Source organism: Protomyctophum parallelum (genome assembly GCF_964188405.1).
Source record: "Protomyctophum parallelum genome assembly, chromosome: 17".
NCBI classification, from domain to species: Eukaryota; Metazoa; Chordata; class Actinopteri; order Myctophiformes; family Myctophidae; genus Protomyctophum; species Protomyctophum parallelum.
This window is the reverse complement of record NC_139719.1, coordinates 37,873,283-37,897,762: the sequence shown is the minus strand read 5'-3', so window position 1 is coordinate 37,897,762 and position 24,480 is coordinate 37,873,283. Positions and strand designations below refer to the sequence as shown.

The 24,480-nt window shown below is 45.2% G+C and overlaps 1 protein-coding gene across 1 annotated transcript; it reads left to right on the top strand.

The window, feature by feature from the left end:
• Positions 1 to 1,211: 1,211 nt before the first annotated feature.
• Positions 1,212 to 24,480, top strand: LOC310874432 (uncharacterized protein). The gene is made up of 10 exons (XM_083787242.1): positions 1,212 to 1,322; positions 1,451 to 1,494; positions 5,094 to 5,159; positions 5,490 to 5,559; positions 11,105 to 11,464; positions 13,384 to 13,509; positions 14,607 to 15,006; positions 19,522 to 19,727; positions 21,478 to 21,621; positions 22,704 to 24,480. The coding sequence occupies exons 1-10, from the start codon at positions 1,257 to 1,259 to the stop codon at positions 23,193 to 23,195; spliced, it is 1,974 nt and encodes a 657-aa protein (XP_083643368.1). The 5' UTR covers positions 1,212 to 1,256; the 3' UTR covers positions 23,196 to 24,480.

Sequence of the window (24,480 nt, the reverse complement as noted above, 5' to 3'; positions counted from 1 at the left end):
TCTTTATTGAGAGATCTTCACAGCTCCTTACAATAGAACGATATAAATAACTCGATGTATGTCGTATAGGCCAAGTATAACAATAGGCCTAAGTCATCCCTTACTGCCACTGGCTGCAAAATCACACTGGAAGTGTTCAAAATGATACTGTGTATATGGCTGTCGTTGTCGTTATAGTTGTGGTGTGAATCCTGCCATCCACTTCAATTAGAATTATATTTTTAATACGACATAGCTATCGCTAAGCTATCACGCCAATCTACACATTTCGTCCCTCACCCCCTCAATGTTAAACTCTTTCTGAGAGTGTACAAATGGAACTAAATGGATCAGTAAAGGTGGTTGCACATTGGTATGTTTTTACAATTTACAATTTAGGCATTTAGCAGACGCTCTTAATGCAGAGCGATTGACATTAAGCAAGAACAAAAAGCATGACAACCCAATACAGTATATAAAAAGTATAGTTATCATGAAACATGAAACAGTGGAATATATCTATATAATGAAACTAACTATACATATAAACTATAGGCCTACATATATACTATACTTTATACTATACATATATACTATAAAGTCCGTATAAAATGCTATCTAAGTCTACATAAAGTGCTATCTAAGGGGCTAGGGCAAGTGCCGGCACCCTTGCCTCCCTTTTTTAATAATTTAAATGAGTTGCACCACTCAGTTCACACGGGTGTGATTTTTTTTAGTAATAGTATAGGCCATACAAAGTGGATTTAAACCCTAAGAAAGCCATCACACACATTATGGTGTGTGTGTGTGTGTGTGTGTGTGTGTGTGTGTGTGTGTGTGTGTGTGTGTGTGTGTGTGTATGTGTATGTATATTATATATATATATATATATATATATATATATATATATATATATATATATATATATTATATACACACACACACACACACACACACACACACACACACACACACACACACACACTTTCACTCAGAGGGGGCGTGTGCGTGGGGGTCCGCTTACCAAAAAAAAGAGAGATCGGGGTCAGATCTACAAGCTCACACCGCGTCGCCAAAGGAACGCGTCGTGAGCTTGCAGATCTGCTCCCTTTGGTGGCGGCCCTACTACGCTACAGTACGGACGGTGTCCCCCTGAGGACAAAACAGTCCCGCTTCGCTTCCCCCCATCCATCCAACCCTAGGAGAGGGTCACCGTCTCCCACAGACCCACACACACACAGCCTGGGTTGCCTGGCTGTCGGTTCCTTCCAGCAGCCATGGAGGGGGTGACGGTAGGGCAGGTATTTGACGCCGAATGCATCCTCAACAAACGGCCGAGGAAGGTAAGAAACGGCCCCCTTTTTTTTTTAGACACCACCGGCTGCTCTCTCCGTTTTCCCCCACTGCTGTTTTAACGTGCTTAATGTGTTGGTGCTGCTGTGTTTGTGTCTCTCTCTCTCTCTCCCTGCAGGGCAAGTTTGAGTATCTGGTGAAGTGGAGAGGGTGGTCGTCCAAGTAAGTGGTGGGCTTTTTTTCTTTTTTTTTTTACCACGCTAGCATGTCTGCGCTAGGCTAGCCGCCGACTATATAGCGCGAGCGGCTTTATACAACGGCTGTATACAACGATAACGAGATGAAAAATAAAAACCCACACATTGTTGTTAGTCGGGAAAAGCGCCGAGGCGACTCACGTCGACACTACCGCCGCTCGAGGAAACGTCATTCCCCTCGAAAAATAGACGTAATTGTTGTCGGAGAGCGTAACGCCGAGACGCAAACAATGACAACAACAAGGAGCCCCCCCCACCGCCCCCCCCATATCAATTTATAATAAGCACAATGTATTACAGTCCCGTTATATGCAGGATGGTGTCTGTCTTTCGCTTCAATGCCGACAAGCTGCACAGCTTGCAGATTGTGTTCTGTTCTTCTTATCGGCTAGCGACGCCGCAGTGGGTGACAATAATGCTTTTATTTGGCTCTGCTCTGTCTCAGTCTGCAGCCAAAGCAATACAAGACAGTGAAGACACTGATGCTGCTTGCTTCAAACCAGTGGTTCTCAGAGAGACTCCCCAATTAAGGGTCCTTGTTGGGGGGGTTCCATGGGGCCTTATTGATAGTTACTTGACAACCAAATCACAGTATTATATGTCTCTAAATGTTACGTTATGATGAATTGAACAAGGTGGACCTCTTGTGAACAAGTGTAGTGCTTTATGCTGTCGTCCACTCACAGTTGACAGTTTTTTTTATATTGAGTTGTGCTTGGAATGTACTGTAATTCTGCAAACTGTTAATAAGTACTCCATTCAATCAAAGCACACTGTCAGAGTTAAATTATCACTGAGGATTTCAGTGAGGATGTAGGGGTCTCAGTTGTAATATTAAGAAAAGGTAATTAATGGGGACCTAAAATAATGCATACCAAACTGGGGGTCCTTGAAATGGGATAACTAAACATTTCTATGTGCAAAACACTGTCTTTGTAAAGTATAACTAACTAACCTGGTTTTGCTTGCATTTGGTGGTTTCTTGGCACAGTTGTAATGCCCAATGCCAAAACACGGCTGTGACACAGTTTTGAAAAGTACTGCAACACATTGTATTAAATACAAGCCACTAAAGACCAGCTGCTGAGTTGATTGCAAGCTGAGGCTTGCGTCATCATAACAGTGCAGAGTACCAGAGATGGACACAATTAGATCATTATCTCCATGGAGACTAGGATGATTACAATGATACACAGGCTCTTAAATATGAGTCCAATGTTGCTTTAGTCTGGCATTACCCAAAGAGGCTTTTCCACTTGGTTTGGTTATTAGGCTACCGGTATAGTTTAGTTTGCATAATATGATTTTTTTTTGTTGTGGCTTTCGCCTTTTATTTTATATATTTTATGGAGGGACAGACAGTAGGCTGACAGGAAATGGGGAGAGATATGGGGGGAAGACATGCAGTGAGGGCCGTCGGTATTGGGAGTCGAACCCGCGGCACACTGCCAGACTGGATTACCAGCCACGGTGCCTGGACCACTGAGCCATGGCCCATGCCTATAATATGATGTCTTATACAGCACTTGATTATTGCTTTGACCACGTGTTGTGTCCAGAATCCAGATGCAGGAATAGTTGTGTAATAGTAAAAAATAATAAAACTTTATTTATATAGCACCTTTTCAAAATTGCATAACAAAGTGCTTTACATAAACAAACAGCAAGATAAGCAGCAGAAGAACATTACAATAAACGGCAAAGTATAATAAGCAGCAGGGAAAATACAACAAAAATATGAATAGAGGTTGGCAGTGAAGGCTAATCGATAAAAGTGCGTTTTCAAAAGAGATTTAAAGGAGGACACTGATTCAGCGCGCTTGATCTCTAAGGGCAGTGTGTTCCAAAGAGTAGGTGCTCTAGTGCTGAAAGCCCGATCTCCTTTACAGTACGTATTTAACAGCGGGCGACAGCCAGACGAATTTTCCGGAAGTGCATTATTTTGTCAATGGGACCCGGCGACTACTGGCGATAGAGGCGATAGCAGGCGAACAGGCGATGGTAGGAAAGTGGGCGGAGGAACGTCGGCCGAAAAGATAAAAATAATTCATCTTTTGGGGCGACGTCGCCCCAAAAGATGACTTTAGACTTTAGCCTACTAGTTTGGGGATCTAGAAGCTCTTTAGTGGGAGATCTCAGGCAGCGAGTTGGGTCATAGGGGGTGATTAGATCGGCGACCTGGCCTTGTATATGGTGTAGTATTATACTGTGTTTGCTCTGTTGTTGCCACATAATTTGTTGAAAATGAATTAAAAAGGATGAATGCACAAGAAAGCCCGAAGGCTTGTTTCCATGTGGTCCTCCTACATGTAGTGAAATGTTCGTGTGACATGCAACATTCAAGTCCTGTACTTTATTATTGTACTAAGCTGTCTTGCGAACGTTTCTTTGCTTCTGGGGGGTCACTGGAAAAAACCTATTTTCAGATGGGGGTCCGCAGCCAAATACGGATAATTCTGGGGGGCCTTGACGTGTAAAAGGTTGAGCACCACTGACATAGAAACGTAGGGTTTTCAGAAAACTGTCAGGATTTAGAAGGCATTTGTAGAATCGCCTTCAGGTCTAAATGGGTTCACATTGTACTGTCTTGCTAATCTTGCTATCAAGAAGCTATTGGAAGCTATTTACTTGAACCCCAACGTCCAGATACTGGGGGGCAATGTTAGTCAAAAATAGCCTTATCAACATGTCTCATTGTAACATGTGAGCTTGTAGATAGGCTATGTTATGACATCTTTTGTAAATATTTGTTGTAGTAAACAAAACATTAGTTACAACTCGGGTCTGTTTGACTTTAGGTGAACAGGATTGTGTTCAGTTCAGTAATATTGTATCTATCTAAGGAGTCTGCTGACAGAAGCACAGCCTATGCATAGTTTGGTAAATAAATAATCAGCGTTTATCTTTTTTTTTACAGTATATTATTAAATTATATTCTTTACATATCATTGAATTCATGCAAATAATATCACATATCAAATATAACAAAATATCACAATATCACAACTTGTAGATCTGGTAAATCACTATTTTGAAAAGTAAATAATTGATTAAATGTTTTCTTTTCTTTTTTGTTTAATAATCAAATAGTTTTATTAGCTTTCGGACCTCTAACTGAAACATTTATTACCCCCACAAGGGCATGAAATATGCTTGAATTCAGGCCTTGGAAAAATCAAGTTCATTTTCACATCACAAGTTACAGGCGTAAGAGAGTTAGTTTTTGTAAAAGAGTGGGTGAAATTATTTTCCATATGCAATCTCCCATGAACTGCAGTTAAAACATAACCTAAGCAATCATAAGAAAAATAAACGTGTTTGCGCAAGAGACAAACTTGGCAGCAGATATCACCATATGGATGAAATGTGTGGGGAAATGGACTGTATTCACATTCGTCATATATATATATATATATATATATAAGTGACCTTGTGTGTCATTAGTGGTTGCTGTAGCCCAGCTTTAAAAGGATCCCCATGGGCTAACATTTACGTACAGTGCATTACAGCGGATTGGAAGCATGCAGCTTTTGTGAAATTAATATAATTGTGTGGTGGTTTCAGGCACAACAGCTGGGAGCCAGAAGAGAATATTTTAGACCCCAGGTTACTGGCGGCATTCCACAAAAGGTGTGTATCTGGCTGTGTTGGTTGTGCTGTTTGATGTTTAATATATGGCTTGATGGACTGCCCCGTGGCTCATTTTGCAATGCCTTTGCTGAGTCGCTTGTGTTGTCTAATGCATACTTTCTTAATTGTTTAATTGTGTTGTTTTGGGGGCGTGTGTGTAGTATGTGTACTGTTGTGTGTTCTCAAGAACACACACACACACACACACACACACACACACACACACACACACACACACACACGCGCAAGATGAGCACGCAGCAAACAATGACAATGTTTCCTTTGTAGTTCTCTGTAGGTTTTGATTTCACTTTTTTGTGTGTGTTCCAGAGAACAAGAGAGGGAGTTATTGTTCCAGAAGAAGGGGAAAAGACCGAGAGGACGGCCGCGGAAAATTCTGGTAATCCTGTCCCTCCTTCATGCTGATCCTTTGCACACTGGCAGGCTGTCCACAGTCCCAGTTTGCTTCTTTTAATCCATTTTTAGCGGGAACCCTTTTTGGTGTTAGTATTATGTTATGCTTTAGCTATTGAAAAATAGCAGATCTACAAGCTCATAGCACGCGCCACTCTGCGCTCACACTCGTCATGCTGGATTACCAGCCAAGGTGCCTGGACCGCTAAGCCAGCCCAGGCCCAGACCCCATGTTTTGAACCGTTGTTTAAAAGCTTAGCAGCAGTCAAACAAACGCATGTGATCATGTTGTGTGACTATGTGCTATGAGTTGTTAAAGGAAGCATCTAAACATATGTGACCAGTGCCAGTGGTTTAATATACAAGGGGGCCATGGTCATTTTTCAGTTCTTTACATATTATGAAACTGCACACTGTAACCTTTCATATGATGTATTGCTCATTGAAATTGGGGGGGAAATGAAGAAGATATGACCATTTGAAACTTGTTGAACTGGAAACCCCAAAGTACAGAATTTGCCCTTCTAATATTTCAGCAGTGATCTGTGACTTTAGGGGGCGCTGTTTTCCCTTCATTCCTCCATTATTCAACCAGCAGTGTTGCCATGTCTGCTTATTATAATTAGTTGGCCTTGTTTCTAAAGAAAAATAATGCATAGGCCTACTGTACCAATTTTATAATAATTTATAACCTGTTACTAAAAATGTAATTGACAAAAGTAAAGTGACACATATTCTGTGAGTGCAGAATCGGCAGATGTTCCTTTTTTTTTTTCTTTTTACCTATTCTGAGCGGGAACCCCTTTTGGTGTTTTAAGCAATATGTTATTCTTTAACTATTGAAAAATAGCAGATCTACAAGCTCATAGCGTGGCACCGAGTGCCGCGCTACGAGCTTGTAGGTCTGCTATTTTTGAAAAATCGAAGATCGAAGAAGAAGAAGAACTGTCAGGATTCAGAAGACATTTTTAGAACCTGATCTCAAGTCAGAATGGGTTAAGAAATAAGAATGTGCACCCGTTCTGAATGGGTTAAGAAATAAGAATGTGCACCCGTTCTGAATCCAAGTCTTATGAGTTGTCGAGCGTTGCCAATCCTTTGTTCCGAGCGGCCGCCTGTCAGCAACTTGGCATCCAAACACACGGCATGGACACTGTGAAAAAAGGACCTGTTGCACTTGGCGTGTTCGGTCGGACGGAGCGCTCAGAAACACCTGTTTCTCTCAGTCCGGGGCCTCGTCACGCCTGGCCAGACCATGAGGAAACCTCCGCCCCCGTCTGGTGACATCTGAATTCAATGAGTGCAGGCTAAATGTGGATGGGGGGGGGAATGGAGCAGAAGACACACGCGCACATCCCGTACTTACTTATCTCATTTTGGGGCGGGAACGCCTTTTTTAGTGTTCTTTTTTTTTTTAAGCATTATGTTATGCTTTAGCTATTACAAAAGAAAAAAAAAATCGTGAAGATGTTGGCACAAATCTTTGAATATATATTCTTTCAGCGAACGTTTTTAACTCAAATCTTTGCTTCTTGGGTGGGGGTCCCTGGAACAACATATTTTGAGATTGGGGTCCGGGGGGCAATTACATATATTTCTGGGGGTCCTTGACATGAAATAGTTTGAGAACCACTGACATAGAAACATGGGGTTTTTCAGAAAACTGTCAGGATTTAGAAGACATTTGTAGAATCGTCTAAGTGGGTTATAGGCTTGGTGCCGGATCAAAAGTTCATGTAAGCAAAGTAAATCAAGTCGGCTCACCGGAAAAAATACTCTCGTTTTGCAGATATTTATTCATCTTTTTTTTTTTTTACATTTATATATTTACTAGAATTTCGCGGCCGCTTTGCGGCCGCTCATCCCAGAGTTACGTTGCCGCGCACTATGGGAAGAAGGAAATTGCGGGAGTTGACTCCACATGTAGTAACGGATGGGTTATTAGTTATTATTATTATTGTGTCCTTATTAGTGTAGTGTAGTGTAGTCAACACGTTATGGCTCATACACACTGCCCGGTATTTGCTCCGATTATGCTGTCGGGGAGCATTTTTGGCGCTGGCCGACAAAACCCCTGATCTGACGTTAAGCGGTGCCCAAAAGTTATAGATCACAAAGGCTTTGCAGGTAGAGCACATGACATGGCCCTAAAAATACATATAATTTTAATATAAAAAACTATTTTTGCATCTGCCGCTTGAGATGACCTGAGATGACTTGATTGATTGACATAAAAAGGGCCTGTCAGCTCAAACACACAATGCAATAGTTGTTGTTGCGTACAATCATCAGTAGCAAAGTCAAATACCAAAAATAAAAATCCTACCATTTCCATTTCCCCCCCTCTATTTCCCATTCCATGTGCGTTTGTCTTATAGTTTCTCTGGCCTCTGTACTACTGCCACCTACCGTCCATTCATTGTATTACACAGTGGGTGAAAAAAACACACCCCTTAAGACTAAACCTGACCCATCAGAGGTGTGGCTTCCAGAGGTACCTTTGACATGACATTTTGTTTGTGTGTGTGTGTGTGTGTGTGTGTGTGTGTGTGTTTCGATGTGCAGGGCGTTGCTGAAAATGAGCACCTGTGCTCAGCTACTTCCCTGGGTAAATAAAGAAAAAAAAAAGAATAAAAAAGAAAGGTACCTTTCAAAACCTATAGAAGTCAGCCTGGTACAGACGAAGGGGACACCACTGTATGTAGCCTCAATTACATTTTGTAACTATTTTCTGCAATGGGATGATAGTTTTATTTGGTGGGTATATGACTGGTCGTTTTGAAAGTAGCTCTGAAGTAAAAAGAAGTGTGGGCAGCCCTGGTATAGATGAATATATATATATATATTCATTCCGTGGGTAAATCCCTGTAGGCTACCCACACTTTGGTAGCCTATATTAGGCCAATATTGGCGTTATGCATTTCACTTGAATAATGTTGTGTGCGCACGTGCGCGTGCGGAGAAAGACAGTTATTTAATGAAACTCAAGATTATAACGTTCTGTCTCGCTGCCGCCGTGTATAGGCTGCACGGCTATTCCTGTGTGTGTGTGCGTGCGTGCGTGGCGAGAGAGAGAGATCGTGGCTTCCAGGCGTGCATGTGTGTGTGTGCAATGAAATGTACTCGGCAGTATGGCTGGCAGGCGAAATGGCGAATTAGAACGGTGTAATTGTAATAGTTTGGGACAAACCAAAAACTGTGAAAGAACAATGTTGATGTAACTAAGAGATTCCCTGAGAGAGCGATATTTAATATACAGAGAGTTGGAAGGAATAAGCAACATCGTGAGGCGAAAATTCCTCTCCTTCCTCGTTTCTCTTCTCCTGCGGGAGATCAAAATCAGATTCTGAGAGCTAGTGTGGGCCTATTAGAAGACAGGGCAGTGTTGCCAGGTTCGCGAATTGTAAGCGAGTCGTAGTGTGTGTTGAATGGCATTTGTGGGCTTGTGAATACATTTTCTCACATGTAATTTGTGCTCACTTGCATAGACCTGGCGAATTTAGCGTGGTGAAAGGGCAACAGTGTTCCGGGGGTGTGGGTGCTTCGGTGTTTGTAGTAAACAAATGCATTGGCGGCGTGAATGTGGACGGGAGGCATTTTTGGTGGCAGTGCCAGTGCCAGTGTTTGGCGGGTGGTGTAGAGTTTTGGCGTTCGGCGCGATAGGAGGAGATAGCGTTGCAACACTGCAAAGTTAAGTGTGTGACGTCACTGCCGTGTGAGTGTGTGTGGGTGTAGTGTGTAAGATGGTGTTGTGGGTGTTGCAATTGCGACGTAGCTGTTGTGGCTTTGGGTTTCTTGCCATGTGTTGGGTACAAGTTCTTTAATATTATATTAGATATTTGGCCATGGAACCCCATCTGAAAATGTTTTTGAGTTTGTATATCTGCTTTCTTTTTTTTCTTCTTTTTTAAACCCATTTAGTCGATAAAAAAAGGCTTCTAAATCACGACAGCTTTTCTGTTTCTATGTCAGTGGTTCTCAAACTATTTCATGTCAAGGACCCCAAAAATCATATGTATTTGGCCACCTGAAAATATGTTGTTCCAGGGACCCCCCCCAGAAGCAAAGATTTCAGTTAAAAACATTGGCTCTGTGTGACTGTCTTAATCATAATCCCTTCTGAATCTGACATGTTGTGTGCGTGCGTGCGTGTACGGAGCCAATCTTGCTAAAATGTATTCATTGTGTTACAGTAGACTAACTTAGTACAGCCCCATTTTCACACTTTTTATACTTACAATATACTTCAAATACTATAAATATAATTTTAAAAAGACAATGGAGCTTGCATTGGGCACTGAAACTTTGGCAACGTTGGCCCAAAGTTATACGTAATGGATGACTTCACAAGATCCACATCTTTCCCATGTGGGTCTGGAGATCCTCACGTCATCATTCATAACGCATACATCTGGACACTAGCAAGCCAGTCCAACCTCCGTAATATTATACTGTATTAGGGAGAGTTTACTGTGATTCCAGTTCCATCTGAAAGGCTACATGAAATTATGTCCTACGACCTTCGCCATTTAGTGATTATTATTATATCTCTAAAAAGTTAATCTCCATTTCACACGAACATTGTACATTTATTGGTTTTCAGTGAGCATAGTTGAAAAATAAATATTCTGAATATGTGAGGACTTGAGTGAACAGTGAATATTGATGTATGATCCCAATGAAAAACCCATGTTTTCATGTCGAGGACCCCCAAAAATGTATCTAATTGGCTGCCGACCCCCATCTGAAAATATGTTGTTCCAGTGACCACCCAGAAGCAAAGATTAGAGTTAAAAACGTTCGCTCTGAAAGAATATATTCAATGATTTGAGGCACACTTTCACGATTATTCAAAGATGGCAGATCTACAAGCTCGTAGATCTGCTATGTTTCAATAGCTAAAGTATAACATAATGCTTAAAGATATTCAGTCAGTACAGTTTATAGGCCATGTACCGTAAATGACTGCACATAAAAAGTAGGCTTTTTAAATGTATCAACAATCATGAATCTAAGGTGTCAACAGGGTTTTAACCAAATATGATTAAATGGTTGATCACAAGCTTGTAGATGTTTGCTACAGTTTACGAAAATGTGCCCAAAATAGAGATGCCATTTAAAAATGTTGTTGACTTGCTGTGTTTTTAATTTCTTCACACTCTTGACTGTAACTGCTCTGCCTGCCTGTGTTTTATATATACTGTAATCCAGTGGTTCCCAAAGTGGGGTCCCGGGACCCCACTATTGATTTTACAATATACACTGGGGTCCCAGAGATAGAAAGGCCATTAAATAGGGGACTGTAGCCTAATTCAGGTCAAACCTGGGGGGTCCTTGAAATGAAAACGGTTGAGAATCACTGCTAGAGCCGTAAACATCTTCTCTTATGAGGCATATAATGGGGGTCCGCGGGCTAATGAGTGTCAATTTGGGGGTCCTTGACTCCTTGACAACATGCGAGTTTGAGAACCACGGCTGTAATCCATCCATCAAAATGTTTTGCTTTTTGTGTTTCGGTTTCTCAAAAACAGGAACCTGTCCCGGCCGCTTCGAAAGACAGCCGGTCCTCCTCGTCGTCCTCGGGCCTCTCCTCCTCCGCGTCCTCCTCTTCCTCGGAGGATGAAGAGGAAGAAGAAGAGGAGGAGGAGCACGGGAAGAAGGCCAAGGCGGTCCCCCGCGTCGTCCGCGAGCTGCACCCGGGGCCCCAGAAGCGGCCCCAGATCCTGCTGGCCAAACCCGACGCCGTCCCCAAGAAGCGCGGCCGGAAGCCCCTCCACCCGGACGTGAGGGCGCTCCGGCAGGCCAAGGGCCGGCCGCCGGCTCCGCCCACTCCCCCTGCTCCTCCCCCCCCTCCTCCGCCGCCCCCGCTGCCGCCACGCCACCACCACCAGGTAGCGCCGCGGCGGTCCGTCATTCCTCCATTAACCCATTTAGACCCCAGTTAAAAACGTTCACTTTGAAAGAATATATATTCAAAGATTTGCGCCACACTTTTGCGATTTTTCAAAAATAGCAGACCTACAAGCTCGTAGCGCGCCACTCGGTGGCGCGCTATGAGCTTGTAGATCTGCTATTTTTCCAATAGCTAAATTATAACATAATGTTTAAAACACCAAAAGGGATAGGGGCACGGTGGCACAGTTGGTAGTGCTGGTAGAAGGTCCTGGGTTCGATTCCCGCTCGGGGCGCTGTGGGTGCTGGCGGCGTGTTTCCTCCTCCGCGTCATCAGTGCCCATACCCGAAGGCGGGGTTGGCGAAAGGGCCTTTCTGTGTGGAGTTTGCATGTTCTCCCCGTAGGGTGGCCACCTGCAAGACCTCAGAAAGGAGGACACTTTTGCGGGGCTCGCTCCCCCGACCCCCCCCCCCCCCCCCCTCCCAGACCCCCCCCCCCCATATATTAATATTATTACTACTACTATTGCACCTGATTTTCACCACCATCATCTCCAGCATTATGTCCACAGAGAACATATATTTGCTAATTAAATTAACCTTTTTAAATTATAGGGTACCACAAAGGCCATTCATTTTAGAATCAATTTATTTTATTTCATGTTTAGATATGTTTTATGTTTAATCTCTTTCTTGTGGTTTTTTTTATACAGTTTTATGGTCATCGGTGTGGGACATAGAATGATGCCAGTAGCCTATATGTTCACACAGCCTCCCTTTCTTTATGATGTCGAGTTCCTTGCTCCATTGCTCATTAAATATAGTTTTTCATTTCGGCATATTTGGTTTGTTTATCTCTGCATTAACTATACTAAAGTGATTGTGAGAGCACAACAAACAAACTGACCATCCCACTGGCAGTGTTGCCCAGTTTTGGAAGAGAACCAAGCAACCATGTCTATGAAAACAAGCCCAAAAGAAGCCTGACTAGGCTTAGTAGCCTATTATATAAAACAAGCCTAAAGTCGCTTATAATTAAGCGGACATGGCAACACTCTGAACGTCTCCACTAGCCTCTCTCTTTTTAAGACAGTGTGGCCGGCTCGCTCCGGAGGCGGAGCTGAGCAGCGCTGCGGAGATTTTAATACCCAGGCAGACGACGTAAATGACAGTAAATGACACAAGCACTGTATATCACAAAAAAGCGGACAATTATGTGTCCGGCCAGAGGTTGAGGTGGGAGGAGGACAGGTGGGTCTAAAACCGGACTGTCCGGCGTGAAACCGGACGTCTGGCCACCCTATCTCCCCGTGTCCCCTAGGGTAGGTACCCTCACAAAAACATGCAGTAATCCTGGTCTCTAAACTGCCTCCCCCTGGCCAGCCGGGGCGCCTGATGGAGGGGAAAGGAACTGGTTGGAATAACGTGTTCCTTCCACGCGCTATACGTCCAACCAGGGAAACTCCCCCCTGTCAGGTGTAAAGGAGCAACTTGGACACTCAAGCAGGAAGGAAGAGTTAAGTCCGTTGCTCTCCCCAGGTTGGCGGAGGGTGTGTAGAGCCCAGGATCACATTAGATGATTGACACAGGGGTGAAAAATGGGTTACAAAATCGTGGGATAAAAAATATATTAATAAAAAAAAAACACCAAAAGGGGTTCTCGCCCCAAAAGGGGTTCTCGCCCAAAATGGGTTAAAGGGACAGATGTTATTATAATGGTGTTTGGGAGACAAGAAACACTTTCCTGGGGTTTTTATGTGGGTAATATGTGTTTTGTAAATATGTTTTACGACAAAGACGGTGAAAAAACCTTTTTTTTTGCCTATAATGGCAAGCCCAAATTAGGGATAGACTATTAATTGATTCCTTTCTGGATTGTTTCGATTAACTGTTGCACCCCCTCCTCTCCTACCACCAGAGCCTCCGAGCCCACCGGGAAGCCCCCAGAGAGGACCTCCGCTCCGGGGTTAAGAAGCCCCTCCAGCCCGCTAGCTTCACCTACACAGGCCTGAGCCGAGCGGCCAGAGAACAGCCAGGCTCCCAGGTAAGACCTCTTTCATTTCCCTACTCGTTCATCTAGCCAGGGCGCGGCGGCCTTGGCCCAGGAGGTAGAGCAGGTCGTCTAAGGATCCCTGGGTCGGCGGTTCGAATCCCGGCTCCTCCTCCTGTCCACATGTCGAAGTGTTCTTGGCCAAGACACTGAACCCTACATTGCCTCCAATGAGTCGGTCGGTGTCACCATTGGTGTGTGTGTGAATGTGGGAAGTGAGGACACTGGCGTCGACTGTTCACCGCTTCACCTCCAAATATATGAATGAATATATTGGGAGCGCTTTGAGTAGGCACGTAGTGCATAGAAAAGCGCTATAAAAATGCAATTCATTATATCCATTACTTAGCAGGATAATCCATTTACACCTGAGACCAGATTCTACAAAAGCCTTCTAAATCCCTTTTTGAAAAAACCCATGTTTCTATGTCAGTGATTCTCAAACTATTTCATGTCAAGGACCCGCAGAATTCAATTTATTTGGCCGCCGACCCACATCTGAAAATATGTTGTTCTAGGGACCTCCCCCCAGAAGCAAAGATTTGAGTTAAAAACGTTCGCTCTGAAAGAATATATTTTCAAAGATTTGTGCCACATTTTTGCTATTTTTCAATAGCTAAAGTTTAAAATATTGCTTAATGTTAGCCCATTTTGGGCGGGAAGCCCTTTTAGTGTTTCAAGCATTATGTTATGCTTTAGCTATCGAAAAATAGCAGATCTACAAGCTCTGAGTGCCGTGCTACGAGCTTGTAGATCTGCTATTTTAGAAAAATCTTGAATGTGGTGCAAATCTTTGAATGTATATTTTTTCAGAGCAAACGTTTTTAACTCGAATCTTTGCTTCTGGGGGGATCCCTGGATCCCTGGAATCGGCGACTCGACGGCCAATTTCATATAATTTCTGGGATCTTTGACATGAAATAGTTTGAGGACCACTGACATAGAAAACTGCCAGGATTTAGAAGGCATTTGTAGAATGGTCGTCGGGTCTAAATGGGTTAGGGTCTGGGTCTTCTAGGGTGTCGGTGTACTGACTGTCGGACTGTTAGTGCGTCAGAACTAAAGCCTGTACCCCTACTCTACTCCCCCAGGGCTCTGCCGGCTCCTTCTCCCAGAGCGGCGCCTCCTCCAAGCCCAGCTCGCTCAACTGCATGTGGGGCAACCGCTCCGTTACGGGCTCCTCCTCTTCGTCCTCCAACCCCTCCTCCTCCTCGTCCTCCCACAACAAGGCCAGCCCCGCCTCGCACGGCAAGACGTCCATGTCCGACCTCAAGCGCTCCCTGTCGGACACAGGAGGCGGAGGAGGAGGAGGAGGAGGAGGAGGAGGAGGAGTCCGCGGAGGCGAGGCAGGGGTTAAGATGTCGCAGTCGGCTCGGCAAGCGGTGTCGGGCTCGTCGGCCACCCACCACGGGTCCAAGCTGGCGGCGGGCGGCGGCTTCGGGCCCGGGGGCGTGTCCACGCCGGGCGGCCCGTCCCAGCGCTCCTCGGCAGGTGAGGAAAAGAATGGTGGTGGAATTGGAGCATGGCTCTCTTTGCCTTCTATGTTTAATGTGTCCCCCACTGTTTCCCCAAAACGCTGGGTCGGGAGGACCCGTTTGTGGGTACGTGGGTACACGTTGTTATGGGTCCCCTTGTTTTCCTAAATTAGTTTGTTTTATAATTTTTTTCAAAATATTTTCAAAAAACAACCCCCCCCCCAAAAAGAAAATAGAAAATAGAAAATAAGTCGTGAAAATAGCCGTTCTACAATAGAGCACCGAAGTCCTGACGTAACTCGCTCATCCCGACGATTCCCCTGGTTCACGGAAGTAGTTTCTCTATGGAGAATAACATGGGGTGATCTTAATATCGTCTACTATAAGCGTTGTGGTCCAAAAATAAACAAGCTGTCTCGGCGTTATTGTCAGGGAGGTGTCTCTGTATCGTTTGCAACAGTCAGTCACTCATATATGATACAGTCTGCTTCTAGCGAAAATCTAACTAATTCAGCAGCAGTAACATTAGCGTTTTCTCTCAGTCAGTTGATTCTTCATATCCATGTGAGTGAAGCGGCCGGGATGACATGTTTATTTTTCAAACACAGTTCTTATATGAATCAATCTAAAACTCCTCCTATGGTGATTTCAATGCAACTAAACAAATACATGAACCTGGGGACTGACGCCCTCTACTGAAAGTGACGTCAGACTTCGGTGCTCTATAGCCAATCTACAAGCTCACGTTGTGAGCTTGTAGATTGGCTATTTTCACTTGTTTGGGTCTCCCGGGAGAATATCTCATTTCTGTTTTGGGTCAAGGGCTAAAACGTTTGGGAAGAACCACAGTTCTGACCAATCTGAATATCATAGTAAGAGTCAAGATGACATGGCACAGAGGCCTGGTATCTGTTGTGTACGGAACAGCTTAGTTCTGTGACAGTGCATGCAAGTTCCCTTCATTCTTATCTTTGTATATGAACTAGGCTCTCTCCCTGCGAGCTTATATAACGCAGAGCACTTAATTTTGGTGCCCAAATCGGGAAAATGCGGAAGTAGAGCGTTCTTCCGGGCGCTTCAAAACGCCACTGAGCAACTTCCACTGAAACAAATAGTGGGGGGAACGAGGCTATCGCTCCGGTTCAGTCTCTATTATTTTAATACTCTATGGCAGGGGTTTTCAACTGATTTTGACCCAGGGACCACCATCCTGACTAAGAGCTACCTGGGGACCACCACTATTGACCCAGGGACCACCATCCTGACTAAGGGCTACCTGGGGACCACCACTATTGACCCAGGGACCACCATCCTGACTAAGAGCTACCTGGGGACCACCACTATTGACCCAGGGACCACCATCCTGACTAAGAGCTACCTGGGGACCACCACTATTGACCCAGGGACCACCATCCTGACTAAGGGCTACCTGGGGACCACCACTATTGACCCAGGGACCACCATCCTGACTAAGAGCTACCTGGGGACCACCACTATTGACCCAGGGACCACCATCCTGACTAAGAGCTACCTGGGGACCACCACTATTGACCCAGGGACCACCATCCTGACTAAGAGCTACCTGGGGACCACCACTATTGTGCGTGGCGGGTCCATCATAGACCCACACCCACATAATAGTGGTGGGGGGTTCATGCACCACAGGGAGCTGGAGAAAATAGCTATAATATCAATATAATATCTAATAAAATACAGTGATTTTGTTTGAATATGATGGAATATGAGGATTACTGTGACTATGGTAAGCTCACATTTCATATCACACACACACCATACAGTAAGAACTCCTGTAAGTTATTTTGGGCGGGAACCCCTTTTGGTGTCCATATTATGTTATGCTTTAGCTATTGAAAAATAGCAGATCTACAAGCTCGTAGCGCACCACGAGCTTGTAGGTCTTTGCTTTTTTTGAACAATCGAAGAACGACTGACATAGAAACATAGCTTTTTCAGAAAACCGTCAGGATGTAGAATATATTTTTTTAATCTGATCTCAAGTCAAAATGGGTTAAAAGTAAAAAATAAAATAATATTTTATTATTATTATTATAAATTTTTTTCACCGGTTGAAAACCCCTGCTCTATGGTTTGACCAGAATGTAACAGAGCCTTCGTTAGTAGTAAACCCCTGCTCTATGGTTTGACCAGAATGGAACAGAGCCTTCATTAGTAGTAAACCCCTGCTCTGTGGTTTGACCAGAATGGAACAGAGCCTTCGTTAGTAGTAAACCCCTGCTCTATGGTTTGACCAGAATGGAACAGAGCCTTCATTAGTAGTAAACCCCTGCTCTGTGGTTTGACCAGAATGGAACAGAGCCTTCATTAGTAGTAAACCCCTGCTCTATGGTTTGACCAGAATGGAACAGAGCCTTCATTAGTAGTAAACCCCTGCTCTATGGTTTGACCAGAATGGAACAGAGCCTTCGTTAGTAGTAAACCCCTGCTCTATGGTTTGACCAGAATGGAACAGAGTCTTCATTAGTAGTATGGTTTGAGCAGAATGGAACAGAGCCTTCATTAGTAGTAAACCCCTGCTCTATGGTTTGACCAGAATGGAACAGAGCCTTCATTAGTAGTAAACCCCTGCTCTATGGTTTGACCAGAATGGAACAGAGTCTTCATTAGTAGTATGGTTTGAGCAGAATGGAACAGAGCCTTCATTAGTAGTAAACCCCTGCTCTATGGTTTGACCAGAATGGAACAGAGTCTTCATTAGTAGTAAACCCCTGCTCTATGGTTTGACCAGAATGGAACAGAGTCTTCATTAGTAGTAAACCCCTGCTCTATGGTTTGACCAGAATGGAACAGAGTCTTCATTAGTAGTAAACCCCTGCTCTATGGTTTGACCAGAATGGAACAGAGTCTTCATTAGTAGTAAACCCCTGCTCTATGGTTTGACCAGAATGGAACAGAGTCTTCATTAGTAGTATGGTTTGACCAGAATGGAACAGAGCCTTCATTAGTAGTAAACCCCTGCTCTATGGTTTGACCAGAATGGAACAGAGCCTTCGTTAGTAGTAAACCCCTGCTCTGTGGTTTGACCAGAATGGAACAGAGTCTTCGTTAGTAGTAAACCCCTGCTCTATGGTTTGACCAGAATGGAACAGAGTCTTCATTAGTAGTAAACCCCTGCTCTATGGTTTGACCAGAATGGAACAGAGTCTTCATTAGTAGTAAACCCCTGCTCTATGGTTTGACCAGAATGGAACAGAGTCTTCATTAGTAGTATGGTTTGACCAGAATGGAACAGAGCCTTCATTAGTAGTAAACCCCTGCTCTATGGTTTGACCAGAATGGAACAGAGCCTTCGTTAGTAGTAAACCCCTGCTCTGTGGTTTGACCAGAATGGAACAGAGCCTTCGTTAGTAGTAAACCCCTGCTCTGTGGTTTGACCAGAATGGAACAGAGTCTTCGTTAGTAGTAAACCCCTGCTCTATGGTTTGACCAGAATGGAACAGAGCCTTCATTAGTAGTAAACCCCTGCTCTATGGTTTGACCAGAATGGAACAGAGCCTTCATTAGTAGTAAACCCCTGCTCTGTGGTTTGACCAGAATGGAACAGAGCCTTCGTTAGTAGTAAACCCCTGCTCTATGGTTTGACCAGAATGGAACAGAGCCTTCATTAGTAGTAAACCCCTGCTCTATGGTTTGACCAGAATGGAACAGAGCCTTCATTAGTAGTAAACCCCTGCTCTATGGTTTGACCAGAATGGAACAGAGCCTTCGTTAGTAGTAAACCCCTGCTCTATGGTTTGACCAGAATGGAACAGAGCCTTCGTTAGTAGTAAACCCCTGCTCTATGGTTTGACCAGAATGGAACAGAGCCTTCGTTAGTAGTAAACCCCTGCTCTATGGTTTGACCAGAATGGAACAGAGCCTTCATTAGTAGTAAACCCCTGCTCTATGGTTTGACCAGAATGGAACAGAGCCTTCGTTAGTAGTAAACCCCTGCTCTATGGTTTGACCAGAATGGAACAGAGCCTTCGTTAGTAGTAAACCCCTGCTCTATGGTTTGACCAGAATGGAACAGAGCCTTCATTAGTAGTAAACCCCTGCTCTATGGTTTGACCAGAATGGAACAGAGCCTTCATTAGTAGTAAACCCCTGCTCTATGGTTTGACCAGAATGGAACAGAGCCTTCATTAGTAGTAAACCCCTGCTCTATGGTTTGACCAGAATGGAACGGAGTCTTCATTAGTAGTAAACCCCTGCTCTATGGTTTGACCAGAATGGAACAGAGTCTTCATTAGTAGTAAACCCCTGCTCTATGGTTTGACCAGAATGGAACAGAGCCTTCATTAGTAGTAAACCCCTGCTCTATGGTTTGACCAGAATGGAACAGAGCCTTCATTAGTAGTAAACCCCTGCTCTATGGTTTGACCAGAATGGAACAGAGCCTTGGTTAGTAGTATCGGTGATAACGCCTGTGAAGGAAGTAGGGAAAGGTGTCCAAACGGGTTCTTTCCACAGAGGCCATCATCACTAACCCATGCAGAATTCCCCGCCGCAGGTCAAAGGAGACAGGAGGGTCCGGGGGTGGCGTCCGGCCACGCCCCCCACCACGCCCCACAGAGCCCGGCGGCGGGCCGGGAGCGCCCCAGCCAGGCGCTCAGCCTCCGAGCGCTCAACCTGCAGAGCGTCGGCAAGGCGGCGTCCGGCAACAACGGTCTCCAAGGGAACGGCGCGGGAGGGGCCGGCGGCGGCGCCATGGCGGCGGTAAGGCCCCGGCCACGGTTATCATTGCATGATTGGCCGATCACAGTTATTTAATGAATCCTTACCGTTCAACTCTGTATCAATTCATCTGTTTACGTTTGCTAAATTGCGGATCTACAAACTCGCAACCCATTCTCATGCGACACGTTGTGAGTTTGTAGATCTAGTGTAAAAAGTATTTACATGTATGGCTTGTTTTGGTCATAGCATATTATTTATTTGGATTATTGGTACCGGTCATTTCCTAGTCATATTGTCATATTTGCCTCGTGCAATTTGTCTTGAAAAAGCCTAAAAGGGAAATGTAATTCTTATTTAGACCGAGTGTTTCAGTGTTCAGTGCCAAAAACAAAATTATTTGTATGACAGTTAACTCGGGGGGGGGGGGGGCGCCCTAGTGTAGTTAGTGCATATCGCCTTTCATGCGGAAAGGTTGTGGGTTCGAACCCTGCCTGGGGTCGACATCAGCATGAAGGGCATAATGGTCGCAATGGGTTCCTAACGCCAAATCAAATGGGTTCAGATCTGAGGACGCGCGTCTGAAGCCTGTCCTGGACGGCGTATCCGGACGTGAAAAACAAATCCAGAGTATCAGAACGGGTCAAACTAACAATATAATAAAATGGAGCATTTATACAGCTCTTTTATCCAAGGCGCTTTTTACATAGATTTGGGGCATTACATTCACAGATTGATGCCGGGAACCTCATAGTTCCCATCTGGCCACTCTACCCCCGAAGTTAGAACACACTAGAGCCTGAACATCATAATTCCATATATTGTGCTAATTAAGAAACACAGGACAAGTGTGAAGGAATCCCTTTCCCCACTGCTTCACAAATCACACGTGGTGTATGTGATCTATAAATCGGGCTATTTTCAGTGACTATCGCACGTCGTGGAGCGAAATGAACAGAAACCCCACTAGTCTAGATTAGAGCCCTGAGGGACTCCGCTAACCCCTGTGACGACCCCTAAATGAACAGAAACCCCTCTAGTCTAGATTAGAGCCCTGAGGGACTCCGCTAACCCCCTGTGACGACCCCTAAATGAACAGAAACCCCACTAGTCTAGATTAGAGCCCTGAGGGACTCTGCTAACCCCTGTGACGACCCCTAAATGAACAGAAACCCCACTAGTCTAGATTAGAGCCCTGAGGGACTCCGCTAACCCCCTGTGACGACCCCTAAATGAACAGAAACCCCACTAGTCTAGATTAGAGCCCTGAGGGACTCCGCTAACCCCTGTGACGACCCCTAAATGAACAGAAACCCCTCTAGTCTAGATTAGAGCCCTGAGGGACTCCGCTAACCCCTGTGACGACCCCTAAATGAACAGAAACCCCTCTAGTCTAGATTAGAGCCCTGAGGGACTCCGCTAACCCCTGTGACGACCCCTAAATGAACAGAAACCCCTCTAGTCTAGATTAGAGCCCTGAGGGACTCCGCTAACCCCTGTGACGACCCCTAGATGAACAGAAACCCCTCTAGTCTAGATTAGAGCCCTGAGGGACTCTGCTAACCCCTGTGACGACCCCTAGATGAACAGAAACCCCTCTAGTCTAGTTCAGAGCCCTGAGGGACTCCGCTAACCCCTGTGACGACCCCTAGATGAACAGAAACCCCTCTAGTCTAGATTAGAGCCCTGAGGGACTCCGCTAACCCCTGTGACGACCCCTAGATGAACAGAAACCCCTCTAGTCTAGATTAGAGCCCTGAGGGACTCCGCTAACCCCTGTGACGACCCCTAGGCGAGGTCGAGCAGCTTGCGGAGCGCCGGCGGCCAGGCGGGGAAAGGTGGAAGCGGGAGCGGCAAGGACACGCGCTCCGCGGCGGCGGGCCAGCGCGCCGCAACGATGGCGCCGGAGGACGAGAGGGGGAAGGGAGGGATGACGGTAGGACTTACATTACATTTTATTATTTACCGTGCTTTTTTTTAACCCATTCTGACCTGAGATCAGATTCTAAAAAAATGTCTTTGTACATCCTGACAGTTTTCTGAAAAAGCTATGTTTCGTTCTTCGATTTTTTCAAAAATAGCAGACCTACAAGCTCGTAGCGCCACTCGGTGACGCAAAGTAGGGATTGATTAACTAATGGATTACTTACCGTTTTATTAGCGGCAGTGGCTCAGGGGTAGAGTTACCAGATGGTAACCGCAAGGTTCCCAGTTCGAACCCTGTGGGCTCCCCCAGAGTTAGTGTCGAAGTGTCCTTGAGCAAGACTCTGAACCCCCTAATTGCTCCAGATATGCAGGTTTGTGCCTTGCATGGTTTCCCCCGGCATCGTTGTGTGAATGTGAGTGTGTGTGAATGGGTGAATGTAATGCACACTATGTAAAGCACCTTGGATAAAGGCGCTATATAAGTGCACCATTTACCAATCATTACCCCTCCCACCCTGCCAGTTCTCTTTTTGCACCACTGCCCTCAGGTAAAAGACTTCGGTCTCTAAAGTGCAACACCTCCCGCTTTTAAGAACGGCACTTATCCCGAGGCTGTTCGCCTCCTGAACGCTGTCCCTCTTTTCACTTTACAGCGTCAAGCTGCTTTGTAAGAACGCTGAACTGCCAGGAATTGCTATTTATTCACCATGAATTGTTGCATTCTTCTCATTTATTGGTCTCTCTCATATGTGCTTTTGTATCTTTTTCTACTGTCTGAATATGTGATGTGAATGTGTCTATAACCCATTTTGGGCGGGAACCCCTTTTAGTGTTTTAAACATTACGTTATAATTTAGCTATTGAAAAATAGCAGATCTACAAGCTCATAGCGCGCCACCGAGTGGCGCGCTATGAGCTCGTAGGTCTGCTATTTTTGAAAAACCGTGAAAAATGCGGCACAAATCTTTGAATATATATTCTTTCAAAGTGAACGTTTTTAACTCTTATGTCTGTTTATAGTGCACTGAAACAAATTCCAATCGACTCCGTTGCCGTGGCGATAACGTATCGAATGTCCAATCCTCTTCTCAGACGCTGGAGAGGGAGAGGGACGGCGGCCGGGAGAGGAAACAACAACAACAACACGGCCACGCCCACAACAACAACAACGAGCGTCCGCCGGGGGGCGGGGCGTCGTCGTCCCAGAAGCGGAGCGGCGGCGGCGGAAACGTCAACGAGATGAGCGCCGGCGACACGGACGAGACGAGCAGCAACAGCAGCAGCGAATCGGAGCGCGGCGTCTCGGCCTCGCCCCTGTACGCCGCTGCCAGCAACAATGGCGGCGGCGGCGTCAACAACAGCGGCAGTGGTAGCGGCGGCGGCGGCCGCTCGGGCCTGAGCATGGCCATGTCCATGGAGACGACGGCCGTGGACCTGGACGACGGCGACGAGACGAACTGGCGCCCGGCGAGGGCGCTCCTGGAGCACGTGTTTGTCACCGACGTCACCGCCAACTTTGTGACGGTGACGGTGAAGGAGTCGCCCACCAGCGACGGCTTCTTCAGCTCGGCGCGGAACCACTGAGAGACGCACACACACACACACACACACACGTCTGTGGCTTCACACCTGGACCTCATGCCACTGGAGTCTCTCTCTCACACTCACACACACACACACACACACACACACACCGGTAACTCGACGGTTCATGCAGAGTGAGGTGCTTGTACAGGTAACTGCCAAAGATTACAGGAAATGCTTTGTTGGCAACACGTGAGTGACGAATACAAGTTGCTGTGTCCCAATTCCACACGATCTACTAACTAATTGTTTTTTTTCCCCGAGTACATGTATGTATTTATGTGCGTTTTACACTCCCCAAAACAACAAAATGGTCATGGCGAGCTTAGTGGGCTTTGATCTCTTGAGGGAGCCACACTTATGCTGTTGACACTATTCTTTATGTTGTGTTCCTCCTGCAAAGTGTGGCACACGCTAGCTCAGCCGTACGATCAGCCATGTCCCCGAACCTTTTAGCTCCAGATCCAAAAGAGGAATGGGGGGGGGGGGGGGGGGGGGGGGGGTTAATATTTAGAAATGATGATGATTAAAAACTAAATTCTAGATAACGAAAAACTTAAGGGCTATTTACTCCTTTTATTTTAGGTCCAAATGGGTTCCGATCCACTGTTTTGGAAAACACTGACGCTTCGTTAAACTTTAACCCATTTAGACCTGAGGACGATTCTACAAATGCCTTCTAAATCCTGACAGTTTTCTGAAAGACCACATGTTTCTATGTCAGTGGTGGTCAACCTTTTTTAATGTCCATGACCCCCAGAATTATCTGAATTTGGCCGCCGACCCCCATCTGAAAATATGTTGTTCCAGGGACCCTCCCAGAAGCAAAGATTTGAGTTAAAAAAAAACGTTCGCTCTATATATTCCAAATTCTGCGACACATTTTCACGGTTTTTCAAAAATAGCAGATCTACTATTTTTCAACAGCTAAAGCATAACATAATGCTTAAAATAAAATGGGTTAAAGTGTTTGTTTGGACTTTGGAGACAACCCAGTGACTCGAGAGTGTTGGTGAAGGGATGAAGTCATCCGTTTGATTTATATGGAAACGCAGATCGAGGCCACGCTGTTTTCTCCAGGAACGACCGTTCCCTTCTAGTTTGTAAAGCAAACAAAAGACATATATATTTATAGACATAAAAGAGTTCAAACCTTTTTATACCAGTGAACGCCACACGCAGAACCCATTTTAGACCATTCTGACCTGAGATCAGATTCATATGAGGTTTCCACTGGACACACACTGGTCTGATTAACCCATTCTGACCTGAGATCAGATTCTAA

Bases quoted from the DNA above. Each gene is read 5' to 3' on its own strand.
- LOC310874432 (XM_083787242.1), top strand. From the start codon at position 1,257: ATGGAGGGGGTGACGGTAGGGCAGGTATTTGACGCCGAATGCATCCTC. The intron at 5,160-5,489 runs GTGTGTATCTGG...TGTGTGTTCCAG, and splicing joins CTGGCGGCATTCCACAAAAG to AGAACAAGAGAGGGAGTTAT. The intron at 21,622-22,703 runs GTAGGACTTACA...TCCTCTTCTCAG, and splicing joins GGGGGAAGGGAGGGATGACG to ACGCTGGAGAGGGAGAGGGA.